Consider the following 23,015-nt stretch of genomic DNA (forward strand, 5'->3'; position numbering starts at 1 on the left):
TCCTAGTAACTTTGCATTTATGGACATAAAATCTGGCTAATAGCAGGATAGGATTGCACAAAAAGAGTTGGTCAACTAGTTCCTTCTTATATAGTGTAAACCCAAATAACATCTTTAAAGTACAGTTCAAAATGATTCTGTATATTGTCCACAGCAAAGTGCCAAATGCCACAGAGGTCTGGTGTGTTCACAGCTCCAAAACAGATGAAATATTGTTTCTGGTTGAGTGCTGCAGAAGCAGGGGCGCTGCGAGAAATTTTGGGCCCTATGAAAGACAATGACGTAGACCCCACCACTTGTTTTCTAATTGCTGAACGTTGTTTTTGCTGCAGCTGCTTATTACAGAAACTGGAGACTCTGGGTTTTGTTATTTTAAATAAAAAATACTGAATTAAAATGCAATTAATTTTCAGTTATTTTCTGCAACGCATGTGTCAAGTTTTTCCGTCCCGCATTGATAAATCCATCTTTCCTGTCCAAACCCGTCGCTGAATATGCACATGAAGGCTGATTTTATTTGGCCTGATACTAATTATAATTAATTAATTAATAATAATATTATAAAAATATAGTATTATACTTAATTTTATTATTAATAATAATAATAATAATAATAATAATAATTTTAATTTTAATATTATATATTAAAATTATTATATTATATATATTTATTATTATTATTATTATTATTATTATTAATAATAATAATAATAATAATAATAATAATAATAATGTAATTACATTACATTAAATATATATTTTTTAATATTCTTTTTTTTTGTTTATCTGTTTACTGCTATATTTTCTTATAGCTTTTGAAAATATATATGTGTGTTTGTTTGTTTTTTTATGAAGGGTTTATAATGTTCTTAGAGTTTGCACATCTCCTTGGGCCCCTATCAAGTCGTGGGCCCTAGGAATCTTCCTAACTTTCCCCCCCATGCAGAAGGTACAGGTAGCATCATTGTCCTTTTTATATTTCATCAGAAATTATTTTAAAGGGAAACAGCGATTAATGATTTTCAAGGAAACTTCTCTTACTTTAAATAAGAATTTGTTGGGAAAAGTCCATGTTTTGTTCCATCTCGCTCCTTTAACCAGGAGCACGCTGTGCCTCTTTACGCCGTACGTCCTGCGCTGACGTCAGACGTTGACCTTCGTGGCCCCGCCCACCGCGGTAGACGCGCCAGTGCCACGGTGCGGGACAGTGCGGGTCTGCTAGTCATAATAATATATGTCTATAAGCCGCTATCAGCTGACAAGCAAAGGTAAGCAGGCAGAAAGGAGCCACCTGGAAGGTTTTGGTCTTCTGGAGCGTTTATTACAACCTTTCTAGAACCGAGACGAGTCCGTGTGAAGAACTGAAGCATTTCAACTTGTTTACAAACAGCGCAGAAGATAAACAAACATTATCAGACCTTAAATCACAAACAAGTTGGGAAGTTTGATTTGTGAAAATGTAATTCTGGTAAATATGTAGATGATCATTGTCAGATCATAATCAGTCCTCAGACTTAACTTAATTCTGTTCTTGTTTTTTTTTTTTAGTTTAGTTTTGTTTTTACAGAAACTTTTTACTGAAACCTCGTCTTTTTTACACGTTTCTGCTTTTTATCTTAATCTTTAGATTAAATCAAATAAAGAGCTGATTATTTTCAAGGCACGACTAGTTCCTTCAGACCAGAACACCTGAGACTGAAACACACGTAGAGTTTAGACTCCAGCACTGAGCTGGAACTGACTGGAACAGGTGTCATTTAACTCAGGTGAGTTCAAAGTCCAACTTTATTGTCCCTGTTGCTGTCTGCAACAAGACAGGAGACGACTGGTAGGAGACATCTGACAGGACACATCTGGTAGGAGACATCTGACAGGACACATCTGGTAGGAGACATCTGACAGGACACATCTGTCAGGAGACATCTGACAGGAGACATCTGACAGGACACATCTGGTAGGAGACATCTGACAGGACACATCTGGTAGGAGACATCTGACAGGAGACATCTGGCAGGAGACATCTGACAGGAGACATCTGGTAGGAGACATCTGACAGGAGACATCTGGCAGGAGACATCTGACAGGAGACATCTGGCAGGAGACATCTGACAGGAGACATCTGACAGGACACATCTGGTAGGAGACATCTGACAGGAGACATCTGGCAGGAGACATCTGACAGGAGACATCTGGCAGGAGACATCTGACAGGACACATCTGACAGGACACATCTGGTAGGAGACATCTGACAGGAGACATCTGACAGGACACATCTGGTAGGAGACATCTGACAGGACACATCTGGTAGGAGACATCTGACAGGAGACATCTGGCAGGAGACATCTGACAGGAGACATCTGGCAGGAGACATCTGACAGGAGACATCTGACAGGACACATCTGGTAGGAGACATCTGACAGGAGACATCTGGCAGGAGACATCTGACAGGAGACATCTGACAGGACACATCTGGTAGGAGACATCTGACAGGACACATCTGGTAGGAGACATCTGACAGGAGACATCTGGCAGGAGACATCTGACAGGAGACATCTGGCAGGAGACATCTGACAGGAGACATCTGACAGGACACATCTGGTAGGAGACATCTGACAGGAGACATCTGGCAGGAGACATCTGACAGGAGACATCTGGCAGGAGACATCTGACAGGACACATCTGACAGGACACATCTGGTAGGAGACATCTGACAGGAGACATCTGACAGGACACATCTGACAGGACACATCTGGTAGGAGACATCTGACAGGAGACATCTGGCAGGACACATCTGGCAGGAGACATCTGACAGGAGACATCTGACAGGACACATCTGGTAGGAGACATCTGACAGGAGACATCTGGTAGGAGACATCTGGCAGGAGACATCTGACAGGAGACATCTGGTAGGAGACATCTGACAGGACACATCTGGTAGGAGACATCTGACAGGACACATCTGGCAGGACACATCTGGCAGGAGACATCTGACAGGAGACATCTGGTAAGAGACATCTGGCAGGAGACATCTGACAGGAGACATCTGGCAGGACACATCTGACAGGAGACATTTGGTAGGAGACATCTGACAGGACACATCTGACAGGACACATCTGGTAGGAGACATCTGACAGGACACATCTGGCAGGAGACATCTGACAGGAGACATCTGGTAGGAGACATCTGACAGGAGACATCTGGCAGGACACATCTGGCAGGAGACATCTGACAGGAGACATCTGGCAGGAGACATCTGACAGGAGACATCTGACAGGACACATCTGGTAGGAGACATCTGACAGGAGACATCTGGCAGGACACATCTGGTAGGAGACATCTGACAGGAGACATCTGGCAGGAGACATCTGACAGGAGACATCTGGCAGGAGACATCTGACAGGAGACATCTGGCAGGACACATCTGGTAGGAGACATCTGACAGGAGACATCTGACAGGAGACATCTGGCAGGAGACATCTGGCAGGACACATCTGGCAGGAGACATCTGACAGGAGACATCTGGCAGGAGACATCTGACAGGAGACATCTGGCAGGAGACATCTGGTAGGAGACATCTGACAGGACACATCTGGTAGGAGACATCTGGCAGGACACATCTGGCAGGAGACATCTGACAGGAGACATCTGGCAGGAGACATCTGACAGGAGACATCTGGCAGGAGACATCTGGTAGGAGACATCTGACAGGACACATCTGGTAGGAGACATCTGGCAGGACACATCTGGCAGGAGACATCTGACAGGAGACATCTGGCAGGAGACATCTGGTAGGAGACATCTGACAGGACACATCTGGTAGGAGACATCTAGCAGGACACATCTGGCAGGAGACATCTGACAGGAGACATCTGGCAGGACACATCTGGTAGGAGACATCTGACAGGACACATCTGACAGGAGACATCTGGCAGGAGACATCTGGCAGGACACATCTGGCAGGAGACATCTGACAGGAGACATCTGACAGGAGACATCTGGCAGGAGACATCTGGTAGGAGACATCTGACAGGACACATCTGGTAGGAGACATCTGGCAGGACACATCTGGCAGGAGACATCTGACAGGAGACATCTGGCAGGAGACATCTGACAGGACACATCTGGCAGGAGACATCTGACAGGAGACATCTGGCAGGAGACATCTGACAGGAGACATCTGACAGGAGACATCTGGCAGGAGACATCTGACAGGAGACATCTGACAGGAGACATCTGGCAGGAGACATCTGACAGGACACATCTGGCAGGAGACATCTGGCAGGAGACATCTGGCAGGACACATCTGGCAGGAGACATCTGACAGGAGACATCTGGCAGGAGACATCTGGCAGGAGACATCTGACAGGAGACATCTGGCAGGACACATCTGGCAGGAGACATCTGACAGGAGACATCTGGCAGGAGACATCTGGCAGGAGACATCTGACAGGAGACATCTGGCAGGAGACATCTGACAGGACACATCTGGCAGGAGACATCTGACAGGAGACATCTGACAGGAGACATCTTACAGGAGACATCTGGCAGGAGACATCTGACAGGACACATCTGGCAGGAGACATCTGACAGGAGACATCTGACAGGAGACATCTTACAGGACACACCTGGTAGGAGACATCTGGCAGGAGACATATGGCAGGACATATCTGGCAGGAGACATCTGACAGGAGACATCTGAGAGGAGACATCTGGCAGGACACATCTGGTAGGAGACATCTGACAGGAGACATCTGGCAGGACACATCTGGCAGGAGACATCTGACAGGAGACATCTGGTAGGAGACATCTGACAGGAGACATCTGGCAGGAGACATCTGACAGGATACATTTGGTAGGACACACCTGGTAGGAGACATCTGGCAGGAGACATATGGCAGGACATATCTGGCAGGAGACATGTGACAGGAGACATCTGACAGGAGACATCTGGCAGGAGACATCTGGCAGGAGACATCTGACAGGATACATTTGGTAGGACACACCTGGTAGGAGACATCTGGCAGGAGACATATGACAGGACATGTCTGGCAGGAGACATCTGGCAGGAGACATCTGGCAGGACACATCTGACAGGACACATCTGGTAGGAGACATCTGACAGGACACATCCGACAGGACACATCTGACAGGAGAAATCTGGCAGGAGACATCTGACAGGAGACATCTGACAGGAGACATCTGGCAGGAGACATCTGACAGGAGACATCTGGCAGGAGACATCTGGCAGGAGACATCTGGTAGGAGACATCTGACAGGAGACATCTTACAGGAGACATCTGGCAGGAGACATCTGGCAGGAGACATCTGGTAGGAGACATCTGACAGGAGACATCTTAGACATCTGAGAGGAGACATCTGGCAGGAGACATCTGGCAGGAGACATCTTACAGGAGACATCTGAGAGGAGACATCTGGCAGGAGACATCTGGCAGGAGACATCTGGCAGGAGACATCTGACAGAACACATCTGGTAGGAGACATCTGACAGGACACATCTGACAGGACACATCTGACAGGAGACATCTGGCAGGAGACATCTGACAGGAGACATCTGGCAGGAGACATCTGACAGGAGACATCTGGCAGGAGACATCTTACAGGACACATCTGACAGGAGACATCTGGCAGGAGACATCTGGTAGGAGACATCTGACAGGACACATCTGACAGGACACATCTGACATGAGACATCTGGCAGGAGACATCTGACAGGAGACATCTGGCAGGAGACATCTGACAGAACACATCTGGTAGGAGACATCTGACAGGAGACATCTGGCAGGAGACATCTGACAGGAGACATCTGGCAGGAGACATCTTACAGGAGACATCTGACAGGAGACATCTGGCAGGAGACATCTGACAGGAGACATCTGGCAGGACACATCTGACAGGAGACATCTGGCAGGAGACATCTGACAGGACACATCTGACAGGAGACATCTGGCAGGAGACATCTGACAGGAGACATCTGGCAGGAGACATCTGACAGGAGACATCTGGCAGGAGACATCTGGTAGGAGACATCTGACAGGACACATCTGGTAGGAGACATCTGGCAGGACACATCTGGCAGGAGACATCTGACAGGAGACATCTGGCAGGAGACATCTGACAGGAGACATCTGGCAGGAGACATCTGGTAGGAGACATCTGACAGGACACATCTGGTAGGAGACATCTGGCAGGACACATCTGGCAGGAGACATCTGACAGGAGACATCTGGCAGGAGACATCTGGTAGGAGACATCTGACAGGACACATCTGGTAGGAGACATCTAGCAGGACACATCTGGCAGGAGACATCTGACAGGAGACATCTGGCAGGACACATCTGGTAGGAGACATCTGACAGGACACATCTGACAGGAGACATCTGGCAGGAGACATCTGGCAGGACACATCTGGCAGGAGACATCTGACAGGAGACATCTGACAGGAGACATCTGGCAGGAGACATCTGGTAGGAGACATCTGACAGGACACATCTGGTAGGAGACATCTGGCAGGACACATCTGGCAGGAGACATCTGACAGGAGACATCTGGCAGGAGACATCTGGCAGGAGACATCTGGTAGGAGACATCTGACAGGACACATCTGGTAGGAGACATCTGGCAGGACACATCTGGCAGGAGACATCTGACAGGAGACATCTGACAGGACACATCTGGCAGGACACATCTGGCAGGAGACATCTGACAGGAGACATCTGGCAGGAGACATCTGACAGGAGACATCTGACAGGAGACATCTGGCAGGAGACATCTGACAGGAGACATCTGACAGGAGACATCTGGCAGGAGACATCTGACAGGACACATCTGGCAGGAGACATCTGGCAGGAGACATCTGGCAGGACACATCTGGCAGGAGACATCTGACAGGAGACATCTGGCAGGAGACATCTGGCAGGAGACATCTGACAGGAGACATCTGGCAGGAGACATCTGACAGGACACATCTGGCAGGAGACATCTGACAGGAGACATCTGGCAGGAGACATCTTACAGGAGACATCTGGCAGGAGACATCTGACAGGATACATTTGGTAGGACACACCTGGTAGGAGACATCTGGCAGGAGACATATGGCAGGACATATCTGGCAGGAGACATCTGACAGGAGACATCTGACAGGAGACATCTGGCAGGACACATCTGGTAGGAGACATCTGACAGGAGACATCTGGCAGGACACATCTGGCAGGACACATCTGACAGGACACATCTGGTAGGAGACATCTGACAGGACACATCCGACAGGACACATCTGACAGGAGAAATCTGGCAGGAGACATCTGACAGGAGACATCTGACAGGAGACATCTGGCAGGAGACATCTGGCAGGAGACATCTGGCAGGAGACATCTGACAGGAGACATCTGACAGGAGACATCTGACAGGAGACATCTGGCAGGAGACATCTGACAGGACACATCTGACAGGAGACATCTGGCAGGACACATCTGACAGGACACATCTGGTAGGAGACATCTGACAGGACACATCCGACAGGACACATCTGACAGGAGAAATCTGGCAGGAGACATCTGACAGGAGACATCTGACAGGAGACATCTGGCAGGAGACATCTGACAGGAGACATCTGGCAGGAGACATCTGGCAGGAGACATCTGACAGGAGACATCTGACAGGAGACATCTGACAGGAGACATCTGGCAGGAGACATCTGACAGGAGACATCTGGCAGGACACATCTGACAGGAGACATCTGGCAGGAGACATCTGACAGGACACATCTGACAGGAGACATCTGGCAGGAGACATCTGACAGGAGACATCTTGCAGGAGACATCTGACAGGAGAAATCTTACAGGAGACATCTGACAGGAGACATCTGGCAGGAGACATCTGACAGGACACATCTGACTGGAGACATCTGGCAGGAGACATCTGACAGGAGACATCTGGCAGGAGACATCTGACAGGAGACATCTTACAGGAGACATCTGGCAGGAGACATCTGGCAGGAGACATCTGGTAGGAGACATCTGACAGGACACATCTGACAGGAGACATCTGGCAGGAGACATCTGACAGGAGACATCTGGCAGGAGACATCTGGCAGGAGACATCTGACAGGAGACATCTGGCAGGAGACATCTGGTAGGAGACATCTGGTAGCAGACATCTGACAGGAGACATCTGACAGGACACATCTGACAGGAGACATCTGGCAGGAGACATCTGACAGGAGACATCTGGCAGGAGACATCTGACAGGAGACATCTTACAGGAGACATCTGACAGGAGACATCTGGCAGGAGACATCTGACAGGACACATCTGACAGGAGACATCTGGCAGGAGACATCTGGCAGGAGACATCTGACAGGAGACATCTGGCAGGAGACATCTGGCAGGAGACATCTGGTAGGAGACATCTGGTAGGAGACATCTGACAGGACACATCTGACAGGAGACATCTGGCAGGAGACATCTGACAGGAGACATCTGGCAGGAGACATCTGGCAGGAGACATCTGACAGGAGACATCTGGCAGGAGACATCTGGTAGGAGACATCTGGTAGGAGACATCTGACAGGACACATCTGACAGGAGACATCTGGCAGGAGACATCTGACAGGAGACATCTGGCAGGAGACATCTGGCAGGAGACATCTGACAGGAGACATCTGGCAGGACACATCTGGCAGGAGACATCTGACAGGACACATCTGGTAGGAGACATCTGACAGGACACATCTGACAGGACACATCTGACAGGAGACATCTGACAGGAGACATCTGACAGGAGACATCTGGCAGGAGACATCTGACAGGACACATCTGACAGGAGACATCTGGCAGGAGACATCTGGCAGGAGACATCTGACAGGAGACATCTGGCAGGAGACATCTGGTAGGAGACATCTGGTAGGAGACATCTTACAGGAGACATCTGACAGGAGACATCTTACAGGAGACATCTGACAGGAGACATCTGACAGGAGACATCTGGCAGGAGACATCTGGCAGGAGACATCTTACAGGAGACATCTTACAGGAGACATCTGACAGGAGACATCTGGCAGGAGACATCTGGCAGGAGACATCTGACAGGAGACATCTGACAGGAGACATCTGGCAGGAGACATCTGACAGGACACATCTGGCAGGAGACATCTGACAGGACACATCTGGTAGGAGACATCTGACAGGACACATCTGACAGGACACATCTGACAGGAGACATCTGACAGGAGACGTCTGGCAGGAGACATCTGGCAGGAGACATCTGACAGGACACATCTGACAGGAGACATCTGACAGGACACATCTGACAGGACACATCTGACAGGAGACATCTGACAGGAGACATCTGGCAGGAGACATCTGACAGGAGACATCTGGCAGGAGACATCTGACAGGAGACATCTGGCAGGAGACATCTGACAGGAGAAATCTGGCAGGAGACATCTGGCAGCAGACATCTGACAGGAGACATCTGGCAGGAGATATCTGGCAGGAGACATCTGGTAGGAGACATCTGACAGGACACATCTGACAGGACACATCTGACAGGAGACATCTGGCAGGAGACATCTGGCAGGAGACATCTGACAGGACACATCTGACAGGAGACATCTGACAGGACACATCTGACAGGACACATCTGACAGGAGACATCTGACAGGAGACATCTGGCAGGAGACATCTGACAGGAGACATCTGGCAGGAGACATCTGACAGGAGACATCTGGCAGGAGACATCTGACAGGAGAAATCTGGCAGGAGACATCTGGCAGGAGACATCTGACAGGAGACATCTGGCAGGAGACATCTGGTAGGACACATCTGACAGGACACATCTGGTAGGAGACATCTGACAGGACACATCTGACAGGAGACATCTGGCAGGAGACATCTGACAGGAGACATCTGACAGGACACATCTGGCAGGAGACATCTGACAGGAGACATCTGGCAGGACACATCTGACAGGAGACATCTGACAGGAGACATCTGGCAGGAGACATCTGACAGGAGACATCTGGCAGGAGACATCTGACAGGAGACATCTGGCAGGAGACATCTGGCAGGACACATCTGACAGGAGACATCTGGCAGGAGACATCTGACCGGACACATCTGACAGGAGACATCTGACAGGAGACATCTGGCAGGAGACATCTGACAGGAGACATCTGGCAGGAGACATCTGACAGGAGACATCTGACAGGAGACATCTGGCAGGAGACATCTGGCAGGACACATCTGACAGGACACATCTGACAGAACACATCTGACAGGACACATCTGGTAGGAGACATCTGACAGGACACATCTGATAGGACACATCTGACAGGAGACATCTGGCAGGAGACATCTGACAGGAGACATCTGACAGGAGACATCTGGCAGGAGACATCTGACAGGACACATCTGGTAGGAGACATCTGACAGGACACATCTGACAGGACACATCTGACAGGAGACATCTGACAGGAGACATCTGGCAGGAGACATCTGACAGGAGACATCTGGCAGGAGACATCTGACAGGACACATCTGGCAGGAGACATCTGACAGGAGACATCTGGCAGGAGACATCTTACAGGACACATCTGACAGGAGACATCTGGCAGGAGACATCTGACAGGACACATCTGGCAGGAGACATCTGACAGGAGACATCTGACAGGAGACATCTGGCAGGAGACATCTGACAGGAGACATCTGGCAGGAGACATCTGACAGGACACATCTGGCAGGAGACATCTGACAGGAGACATCTGGCAGGAGACATCTGACAGGACACATCTGACAGGAGACATCTGACAGGACACATCTGACAGGACACATCTGACAGGAGACATCTGACAGGAGACATCTGGCAGGAGACATCTGACAGGAGACATCTGGCAGGAGACATCTGACAGGAGACATCTGGCAGGAGACATCTGACAGGAGACATCTGGCAGGAGACATCTGGCAGGAGACATCTGACAGGAGACATCTGGCAGGAGACATCTGACAGGAGATATCTGGCAGGAGACATCTGGTAGGAGACATCTGACAGGACACATCTGACAGGACACATCTGACAGGAGACATCTGACAGGAGACATCTGGCAGGAGACATCTGGCAGGAGACATCTGACAGGACACATCTGACAGGAGACATCTGACAGGACACATCTGACAGGAGACATCTGACAGGAGACATCTGGCAGGAGACATCTGACAGGAGACATCTGGCAGGAGACATCTGACAGGAGACATCTGGCAGGAGACATCTGACAGGAGAAATCTGGCAGGAGACATCTGGCAGGAGACATCTGACAGGAGACATCTGGCAGGAGACATCTGGCAGGAGACATCTGGTAGGACACATCTGACAGGACACATCTGGTAGGAGACATCTGACAGGACACATCTGACAGGAGACATCTGGCAGGAGACATCTGACAGGAGACATCTGACAGGACACATCTGGCAGGAGACATCTGACAGGAGACATCTGGCAGGACACATCTGACAGGAGACATCTGACAGGAGACATCTGGCAGGAGACATCTGACAGGAGACATCTGGCAGGAGACATCTGACAGGAGACATCTGGCAGGAGACATCTGGCAGGACACATCTGACAGGAGACATCTGGCAGGAGACATCTGACCGGACACATCTGACAGGAGACATCTGACAGGAGACATCTGGCAGGAGACATCTGACAGGAGACATCTGGCAGGAGACATCTGACAGGAGACATCTGACAGGAGACATCTGGCAGGAGACATCTGGCAGGACACATCTGACAGGACACATCTGACAGAACACATCTGACAGGACACATCTGGTAGGAGACATCTGACAGGACACATCTGATAGGACACATCTGACAGGAGACATCTGGCAGGAGACATCTGACAGGAGACATCTGACAGGAGACATCTGGCAGGAGACATCTGACAGGACACATCTGGTAGGAGACATCTGACAGGACACATCTGACAGGACACATCTGACAGGAGACATCTGACAGGAGACATCTGGCAGGAGACATCTGACAGGAGACATCTGGCAGGAGACATCTGACAGGACACATCTGGCAGGAGACATCTGACAGGAGACATCTGGCAGGAGACATCTTACAGGACACATCTGACAGGAGACATCTGGCAGGAGACATCTGACAGGACACATCTGGCAGGAGACATCTGACAGGAGACATCTGGCAGGAGACATCTGACAGGAGACATCTGACAGGAGACATCTGGCAGGAGACATCTGACAGGACACATCTGGCAGGAGACATCTGACAGGAGACATCTGACAGGAGACATCTGGCAGGAGACATCTGGCAGGAGACATCTGACAGGACACATCTGAAAGGACACATCTGACAGAACACATCTGACAGGACACATCTGGTAGGAGACATCTGACAGGACACATCTGATAGGACACATCTGACAGGAGACATCTGGCAGGAGACATCTGACAGGAGACATCTGACAGGAGACATCTGGCAGGAGACATCTGACAGGACACATCTGGTAGGAGACATCTGACAGGACACATCTGACAGGACACATCTGACAGGAGACATCTGACAGGAGACATCTGGCAGGAGACATCTGACAGGAGACATCTGGCAGGAGACATCTGACAGGACACATCTGGCAGGAGACATCTGACAGGAGACATCTGGCAGGAGACATCTTACAGGACACATTTGACAGGAGACATCTGGCAGGAGACATCTGACAGGAGACATCTGACAGGAGACATCTGGCAGGAGACATCTGACAGGAGACATCTGACAGGAGACATCTGGCAGGAGACATCTGACAAGACACATCTGACAGGAGACATCTGGCAGGAGACATCTGACAGGAGACATCTGGCAAGAGACATCTGACAGGACACATCTGACAGGAGACATCTGGCAGGAGACATCTGACAGGAGACATCTGGCAGGAGACATCTGACAGGAGACATCTGACAGGAGACATCTGGCAGGAGACATCTTACAGGACACATCTGACAGGAGACATCTGACAGGACACATCTGACAGGAGACATCTGGCAGGAGACATCTGGCAGGAGACATCTTACAGGAGACATCTGACAGGAGACATCTGGCAGGAGACATCTGACAGGACACATCTGACAGGAGACATCTGACAGGAGACATCTGGCAGGAGACATCTCACAGGAGACATCTCACAGGAGACATCTGGCAGGAGACATCTGGCAGGAGACATCTGACAGGAGACATCTGACAGGAGACATCTGGCAGGAGACATCTGGCAGGAGACATCTGACAGGAGACATCTGACAGGACACATCTGGTAGGAGACATCTGACAGGACACATCTGACAGGACACATCTGACAGGAGACATCTGACAGGAGACATCTGGCAGGAGACATCTGACAGGACACATCTGACAGGAGACATCTGACAGGAGACATCTGACAGGAGACTTCTTACAGGAGACATCTCACAGGAGACATCTGGGAGGAGACATCTCACAGGGGACATCTAGCAGGAGACATCTGACAGGAGACATCTGACAGGAGACATCTGGCAGGAGACATCTGGTAGGAGACATCTGGTAGGAGACATGTGACAGGACACATCTGACAGGAGACATCTGACAGGAGACATCTTACAGGACACATCTGACAGGAGACATCTGGCAGGAGACATCTGGTAGGAGACATCTGGTAGGAGACATCTGACAGGAGACATCTGACAGGAGACATCTGGCAGGAGACATCTGGCAGGAGACATCTGACAGGAGACATCTGACAGGACACATCTGACAGGAGACATCTGGCAGGACACATCTGGCAGGAGACATCTGACAGGACACATCTGGTAGGAGACATCTGACAGGACACATCTGACAGGACACATTTGACAGGAGACATCTGGCAGGAGACATCTGGCAGGAGACATCTGACAGGAGACATCTGGCAGGAGACATCTGACAGGAGACATCTGACAGGAGACATCTGGCAGGAGACATCTGACAGGAGACATCTGACAGGAGACATCTGGCAGGAGACATCTGACAGGAGACATCTGACAGGACACATCTAACAGGAGACATCTGACAGGAGACATCTGGCAGGAGACATCTGGCAGGAGACATCTGACAGGACACATCTGACAGGACACATCTGACAGGAGACATCTGACAGGAGACATCTGGCAGGAGACATCTGACAGGAGACATCTGGCAGGAGACATCTGGCAGGAGACATCTGACAGGAGACATCTGACAGGACACATCTGACAGGACACATCTGACAGGAGACATCTGACAGGAGACATCTGGCAGGAGACATCTGACAGGAGACATCTGGCAGGAGACATCTGACAGGAGAAATCTGGCAGGAGACATCTGGCAGGAGACATCTGGCAGGAGACATCTGGTAGGACACATCTGGTAGGAGACATATGGTAGGAGACATCTGACAGGACACATCTGACAGGAGACATCTGGCAGGAGACATCTGACAGGAGACATCTGACAGGACACATGTGGTAGGAGACATCTGACAGGAGACATCTGGCAGGACACATCTGACAGGAGACATCTGACAGGAGACATCTGGCAGGAGACATCTGACAGGAGACATCTGGCAGGAGACATCTGGCAGGAGACATCTGGTAGGAGACATCTGACAGGACACATCTGGCAGGACACATCTGACAGGAGACATCTGGCAGGAGACATCTGACAGGACACATCTGACAGGACACATCTGGCAGGAGACATCTGACAGGAGACATCTGACAGGACACATCTGGCAGGACACATCTGACAGGAGACATCTGGCAGGAGACATCTGACAGGACACATCTGACAGGACACATCTGGCAGGAGACATCTGACAGGACACATCTGACAGGACACATCTGGCAGGAGACATCTGACAGGAGACATCTGACAGGAGACATCTGGCAGGAGACATCTGGCAGGAGACATCTGGCAGGAGACATCTGGCAGGACACATCTGGCAGGAGACATCTGACAGGAGACATCTGACAGGAGACATCTGACAGGAGACATCTGGCAGGAGACATCTGACAGGAGACATCTGGCAGGAGACATCTGGTAGGAGACATCTGGTAGGAGACATCTGACAGGACACATCTGACAGGAGACATCTGGCAGGAGACATCTGACAGGAGACATCTGGCAGGAGACATCTGGCAGGAGACATCTGGCAGGAGACACCTGACAGGAGACATCTGGCAGGAGACATCTGACAGGACACATCTGGCAGGAGACATCTGACAGGACACATCTGGTAGGAGACATCTGACAGGACACATCTGACAGGACACATCTGACAGGAGACATCTGACAGGAGACATCTGGCAGGAGACATCTGGCAGGAGACATCTGACAGGACACATCTGACAGGAGACATCTGACAGGACACATCTGACAGGACACATCTGACAGGAGACATCTGACAGGACACATCTGGTAGGAGACATCTGACAGGAGACATCTGGCAGGAGACATCTGGCAGGAGACATCTGACAGGACACATCTGACATGAGACATCTGACAGGAGACATCTGGCAGGAGACATCTGACAGGAGACATCTGACAGGAGACATCTTACAGGAGACATCTGGCAGGAGACATCTGACAGGGGACATCTGGCAGGAGACATCTGACAGGACACATCTGGCAGGAGACATCTGGTAGGAGACATCTGACAGGACACATCTGACAGGAGACATCTGACAGGAGACATCTGGCAGGAGACATCTGGCAGGAGACATCTGGTAGGAGACATCTGACAGGAGACATCTTACAGGAGACATCTGACAGGAGACATCTGGCAGGAGACATCTTACAGGAGACATCTGACAGGAGACATCTGGCAGGAGACATCTGGCAGGAGACATCTGACAGGAGACATCTGGCAGGAGACATCTGACAGGAGACATCTGACAGGAGACATCTTACAGGAGACATCTGACAGGAGACATCTCGCAGGAGACATCTGGCAGGAGACATCTTACAGGAGACATCTGACAGGAGACATCTGGCAGGAGACATCTGACAGGAGACATCTGGTAGGGGACAGGACAGGAGACATCTGGCAGGAGACATCTGGCAGGAGACATCTGACAGGAGACATCTGGCAGGAGACATCTGACAGGAGACATCTGGTAGGGGACAGGACAGGAGACATCTGGCAGGAGACATCTGGCAGGAGACATCTGACAGGAGACATCTGGCAGGAGACATCTGACAGGAGACATCTGGCAGGAGACGTACATCTGGCAGGAGACATCTGACAGGAGACATCTGACAGGAGACATCTGGTAGGGGACAGGACAGGACAGGACAGCTGCAACCCTTTACCAGGAGTGAGACGCCTAAAAGTTTAACTTTTCTACGTTTTCCAACACAGTTATAAAAAGTATTTACTATTTAACGCAGTTATAAATGCTGCGTTAAATAGAAACATAAGCAGAACGAAATTATTTCCAGACTCATATTTTACTCCCAGAGGAACAAAAACAACACATCAGATGTTCAGATGGAGACATTTGATCATGTCTTGTCTTACACACATCTACGTCAGACACGGTCTGTAGAGGCTGCAGGTTCCTCTGGGTTCTCCATCAGCTCAGTCCGGTTTGGGGTTATGGACGCTGCAAAGCCGTAAAGAAACACACCGATATTAGGAGTCAAATCATTCCAGAATATATCAGACTGTATTTTCTATGTTTATAAGGAAGCCTGAATAACTGAGCCTCCATCCTCAGGTGTGTGATGAAGTACTGCAGCACTCGCGGCGGCGTCCAGGGATGGAACTTCAGGGATGTTCTGTTCTCAGGTTACGCTCCAGATGGAGGGATGTTCATGCCAGAGCAGGTGCCTGTTCTGCCCCCCGACACCCTGAGGGGCTGGAGGGGGCTGTCTTACAGCAAACTGGTGGTGGAGGTTGCATCGCTGTTCATCCCTGCTGAGCTGATCCCCAGGGACGAGCTGGAGGGTGAGGCCGTGTCTCCTGCAAGATCTCCAGCCTGTCCATCAGTCCCTCGGCCGGTGGACAGTAACCCTGTCACTCTTATCCACATCCTGTTCTTTCTGTGTTGTCTGCTAGTCCTCGTAGATGAAGCCCTGTCCGGCTTCTCTGTGCCAGAGGTGGTCCGGATATCCCGGCTGAACGGTGGTCTGGCGGTCCTGGAGCTTTTCCATGGAAACACTCTGGCTTTCAAGGACTTGGCGATGACGTGTACGGTTCGCTTCCTCAGCTACTTCCTGCAAAAAGAGAACGGAAGAGCCACGGTTCTCGTAGGTAAGAACCGAAGGAGACGAGTGGACGGAGACGTGTCCTCTCTGCGGAGGTGTTAACGCCAGCAGGAGGGAGGAGGAGGCAGGGACGTTTCCAGCGTCTGTCTCCACGTTAATCACGATCATGATGAAGCTCTGTTCCTGTCACCATGTGGTCACCATGTGGTCACCATGCGGTCACCATGCGGTCACCATGCGGTCACCATGTGGTCACCATGCGGTCACCATGTGGTCACCATGCGGTCCGAACCCTCCACAGGAACGTCGGGGGACACTGGGGGCTCCGCCGTCCAGAGCGCCAAAGGCCTCCCTGGTTTGGACGTGGTTGTGGTTTATCCTTACGGACGCATCACCCCGGTGCAGGAGAAGCACATGACCACCTGTCTGGAGGACAACATCCACGTGTTCGCAGGTACAGCTGGTCCTCCAGGTCCTCCAGGTCTGCTTGTTCCTTCTCCCAGCTCTTCTTACTGGTTTACCCTTACTGGTTTACCTGCAGCGGACGGCAGCTCAGACGACATAGACCAGCCTCTCCGCCGTCTCTTCGCCGACCAGGAGCTGGTGAAGACCCACAGACTCATGAGCCTCAACTCCGTCAACTGGTCCAGAGTCATGGTCCAGCTGGCCCACTTTGTCCTGGCTTACCTGGAGCTCAGTGGTTGGGAGGGGTCCGGTTCAGACCTGCCGGAGCTGGAGGTGGTGGTTCCAACGGGAGGCGCGGGGAACATCGCAGGTTGGTTGGAGCGGATCAAACTAGTTTAAACTGGTTTTCCGTCATGAATTAATCACAAAAACACAGAACAGAACCGAAGTAGAACAAAAGGTCTCTGGGGAACATTTCTAGACGCTTGTTGGATTATTTTGTATTTAAAATAGGATTAAAATGATTTGGTTATTACATCATCAAATCTAAGAGATATTTTACAGCATTGCAGGGCTGACGATACGCTTTCGTCCCGATTCAACTTTTTGGCACCGATTCGATTTAAATTGCAATTTTGCGATATTGCTGGTTTTTGTAGACAAAAAATAAAAAATAAAAAAATGTACAAAACTTTTTTTACTCGTCATTTTTCTTTATTTCAGTCAGAAAAAACAACCCAGTAGCCAGACCATCATTATGCTGCTGTAACGCCCAAGAAGATAAGTTAAAACATCAATAAATACAATAAAAATGACAAAAATTTTATAATGGATTATTTTATTTATTTAAATTTTTTTTTCTTTTTTTTAAACAAAAATCTATTATAAAATTATGAAGCAAAAAAATCCAGATTTTCTATTTTTTTATTTGATTTTTCCACCCCTGTATTATTATAAGTTAGATTATTAGTCCTACTGATTATCATTTCTACTGATTATCAGTTCTACTGATTGTTAGTTCTACTGATTATTAGTCCTACTGATTATCAGTTCTGCTGATTATTAGTCCTACTGATTATTCGTTCTACTTATGATTAGTCCTACTGATTATTTGTTCTAGTGATTATTAGTTCTACTGATTATTAGTCCTACTAATTATTAGTTCTACTGATTATTAGTCCTACTGATTATCAGTTTTACTGATTATTAGTTCAACTGATTATCAGTTCCACTGAGTATCAGTTCTACTGATTATTCATCCTACTGATTATTCGTTCTAGTGATTATTAGTTCTACTGATAATTAGTCCTACTGATTATTAGTTCTACTGATTATTAGTCCTACTGATTATCAGTTTGACTGATTACGATTAGTCCTACTGATTATCAGTTCTGCTGATTATTAGTCCTACTGATTTTTCGTTCTACTTATGATTAGTCCTACTGATTATTCGTTCTAGTGATTATTAGTTCTACTGATTATTAGTCCCACTGATTATTAGTTCTACTGATTATTAGTCCTATTGATTATCAGTTCTACTGATTATTAGTCCTACTGATTATCAGTTCTGCTGATTATTAGTCCTACTGATTATTCGTTCTACTTATGATTAGTTCTACGGATTATTCGTTCTAGTGATTATTAGTTCTACTGATTATCAGTTCTACTGATTATTAGTTCTACTTATTATTAGTTCTACTGATTATTAGTCCTACTGATTATTAGTCCTACTGATTATCATTTCTACTGATTATTAGTCCTACTGATTATTAGTCCTACTGATTATCATTTCTACTGATTATTAGTCCTACTGATTATCATTTCTACTGATTATTCGTTCTACTTAGTATTAGTCCTTCTGATTATTCGTTCTCGTGATTATTAGTTCTAATGATTATTAGTCTTACTGATTATTAGTCCTACTGATTATTCGTTGTCGTGATTATTAGTTCTAATGATTATTAGTCTTACTGATTATTAGTCCTACTGATTATTCGTTGTCGTGATTATTAGTTCTAATGATTATTAGTCTTACTGATTATTAGTCCTACTGATTCTTAGTCCTACTGATTATCATTTCTACTGATTATTCGTTCTACTTAGTATTAGTCCTTCTGATTATCATTTCTACTGATTATTTGTTCTACTTAGTATTAGTCCTTCTGATTATTCGTTCTCGTGATTATTAGTTCTAATGATTACTAGTCTTACTGATTATTAGTCCTACTGATTATTTGTTCTATTGATTATTAGTTCTACTGATTATTAGTCCTACTGATTATTTGTTCTATTGATTATTAGTTCTAATGATTATTAGTCCTACTGATTATTTGTTCTATTGATTATTAGTCCTACTGATCATTAGTCCTACTGATTATTTGTTCTATTGATTATCAGTTCTACTGATTATTAGTCCTACTGATTATTTGTTCTATTGATTATTAGTTCTACTGATTATTAGTCCTACTGATTATTTGTTCTATTGATTATTAGTTCTAATGATTATTAGTCCTACTGATTATTTGTTCTATTGATTATTAGTCCTACTGATCATTAGTCCTACTGATTATTTGTTCTATTGATTATTAGTTCTACTGATTATTAGTCCTACTGATTATTTGTTCTATTGATTATTAGTTCTAATGATTATTAGTCCTACTGATTATTTGTTCTATTGATTATTAGTCCTACTGATTATTAGTTCTACTGAGACACTCTCCATGTTCACATCACAAGACATCAGCCCCACGTTGATCACTGAGATCATTAGTTTGGTAGAATAAGTTCCACACAGTGTTTTTTTTTTTTTTATCTTATCGTACATTTATTTTATTTATACAGTTTTTATTAATAATTATCTTAGTTTTCATTGATTAGAATCAGATCAAAATATTGAACAACAGAACATGTTGTACAGAGATTCAGTAAAAACCTTCATGCTTTTATCCTTGTTTTTTTCCCCGTCTGTCCATCTGTCCATCTATCTGTCTGTCCATCCATCTGTCTGTCAGCCGGCTACATTGCAAAGCAGATGGGATTGCCCCTGAAACTGGTTGCCATGGTGAACTCTAATGACATAGTGCACAGGACGGTTACCGCCGGCGACTTCTGCATGGCTCCTGATGTCACACAGACGTTGGCGCCTGCCATCGACATCCAGGTATCTGAGCGTTCCTCGGTGTGACCACCTTCCTGCAGACCAAACCGAGCTTCATGCTGGTCAGACTGGTTGCTCTACTGGTTGTTGTGCTGGAGTCAGACTGAAGACGTCTTTGTCTGACCCGTAGGACCCGTACAACATGGAGCGAGTCTTCTGGCTGCTGCTGGACCGAGACGGCGCCGCGGTTAAAAGCATGATGGAGACGTTCCACAGCTCCCACAGATTCACACTGCCAGAAGACCACCGTAAACTGGTAAACTGGTTGTTGACATCCAGTCGTGTGAAGGCTGGCATCAAGCATCCGCTTCCCTTTCTCTCCCTGGAAGCTGTCGCAGGTTCTGTCCACTGGAACGGTGACCGATGAGGGAATCTTGGACACCATGAAGACGTGCTGGGAGGAAAACCAGTATGTGCTGTGTCCCCACACAGCTGTGGCTGTATGGCACCACTACCACTGTCCCCACGCCTCTGCACCCAGCAGGTTGGAGATGTTCCCACTCTCTGCATGTAAACAGGTGGATCCGCCGCCTGTGGGGAACTGGGATTACGTCATTCCGGGCTACTTTTCCCTCTGAATCCGCCATGCGGCGGCATTACAGATCTTTTCTGGCCAACCAGTCCGTTTGCAGCTCGAGCCCTCATCTGGAAAACACGGAGAAATGCAGCCGATAAGTAGGCTGCTGAAGGAAACAAGGCGCTGCTGCAGCCCGGAATGACGGCAATCCCATCCTCATCCTCACACCTGCAGGTTTTCCACATGAACTTTCATTTCCTGCTGGAAATACGGTGGATAAGAACGTGGAGGAGAGCGGCGAGCTGCTCCGGCGATGGCGTGGAGCGTCGTCCGGTTTTACTGCTTCTCCAGATTGTATCAGAAGGTACAACCTGGAGGAGCGGCGCCTCCTGCAGGAGGGAGGAGAGACGCCTCCTCCTGCAGGAGGGAGGAGAGACGGCTCCTCCTGCAGGAGGGAGGAGAGACGCCTCCTGCAGGAGGGAGGAGAGACGGCTCCTCCTCCTGCAGGAGGGAGGAGAGACGGCGCCTCCTGCAGGAGGGAGGAGAGACGGCTCCTCCTCCTGCAGGAGGGAGGAGAGACGGCGCCTCCTGCAGGAGGGAGGAGAGACGGCTCCTCCTCCTGCAGGAGGGAGGAGAGACGGCTCCTCCTGCAGGAGGGAGGAGAGACGGCTCCTCCTGCAGGAGGGAGGAGAGACGGCGCCTCCTGCAGGAGGGAGGAGAGACGGCTCCTGCACGTCCGGTCCTGTGGGTTTGGTTCTGTGGGTCCGGTTCCGTGGGTCCGGTTCCGTGGGTCCGGTCCTGTGGGTCCGGTCCTGTGGGTCCGGTCCCGTGGGTCCGGTTCCGTGGAGCCAGTCCTGTGGGTTTGGTTCCGTGGGTCCGGTCCTGTGGGTTTGGTTCCGTGGGTCCGGTTCCGTGGGTCCGGTCCCGTGGGTCCGGTCCTGTGGGTTTGGTTCCGTGGGTCCGGTTCCGTGGGTCCGGTCCTGTGGGTTTGGTTCCGTGGGTCCGGTTCCGTGGGTCCGGTCCTGTGGGTCCGGTTCCGTGGGTCCGGTCCTGTGGGTCCGGTTCCGTGGGTCCGGTCCTGTGGGTAACAGCTGCCACTGTGTCTGCAGGTGCTACGTGGCGACGGCGTCTCCAGCCAAGTTTGAGGCGGCGGTGCAGAAGGCCGGTCTGTCTGTGGATCTGCCTGAGGCGGTTCTGGTTTTGGACGGGTTCCCCACGCGGTTCCAGAAGCTGGAGCGGACTCTGAACTGGTGTGTAGACTGGGAGGACAAGCTGAGGGACTGGATCCAGTCTGTGAGCAACGTCAGGAAGGAGAACGGCGCTTATTACAGATGACATGTCTGGACCAGGATCCTGGTCCTGGACTCCGGTCTCATCGACACGTTTCATTTGCAGACTGATGTCATGTGATCAGATGTACAGAGTCATGTGATCAGATGTACAGAGTCATGTGATCAGATGTACTGAGTCATGTGATCATGATGTACAGAGTCATGTGATCAGATGTACAGAGTCATGTGATCAGATGTCCCGTCGTCCTGATGGAGAATAAAGCCAGATGTTTACGCTGTGTGGGTTTGTTGACAACAGAGTGGATAGAACAAACAACATGGCAGAATGATAACTCCCCGTCCTGGACCTGCA

At 48.9% G+C, this 23,015-nt stretch overlaps 1 protein-coding gene across 1 annotated transcript; it reads left to right on the forward strand.

The window, feature by feature from the left end:
- The first annotated feature begins 1,171 nt into the window (after window positions 1-1,171).
- On the forward strand, window positions 1,172-23,015 carry thnsl2 (threonine synthase-like 2). Its single transcript, XM_079257157.1, has 9 exons — window positions 1,172-1,268; window positions 16,803-17,032; window positions 17,144-17,338; window positions 17,594-17,746; window positions 17,834-18,067; window positions 20,709-20,857; window positions 20,985-21,110; window positions 21,184-21,338; window positions 22,481-23,015. The coding sequence occupies exons 2-9, from the start codon at window positions 16,810-16,812 to the stop codon at window positions 22,704-22,706; spliced, it is 1,461 nt and encodes a 486-aa protein (XP_079113283.1). The 5' UTR covers window positions 1,172-1,268; window positions 16,803-16,809; the 3' UTR covers window positions 22,707-23,015.

Source organism: Telmatherina bonti (genome assembly GCF_933228915.1).
Source record: "Telmatherina bonti genome assembly, chromosome: 17".
NCBI lineage: Eukaryota > Metazoa > Chordata > Actinopteri > Atheriniformes > Telmatherinidae > Telmatherina > Telmatherina bonti.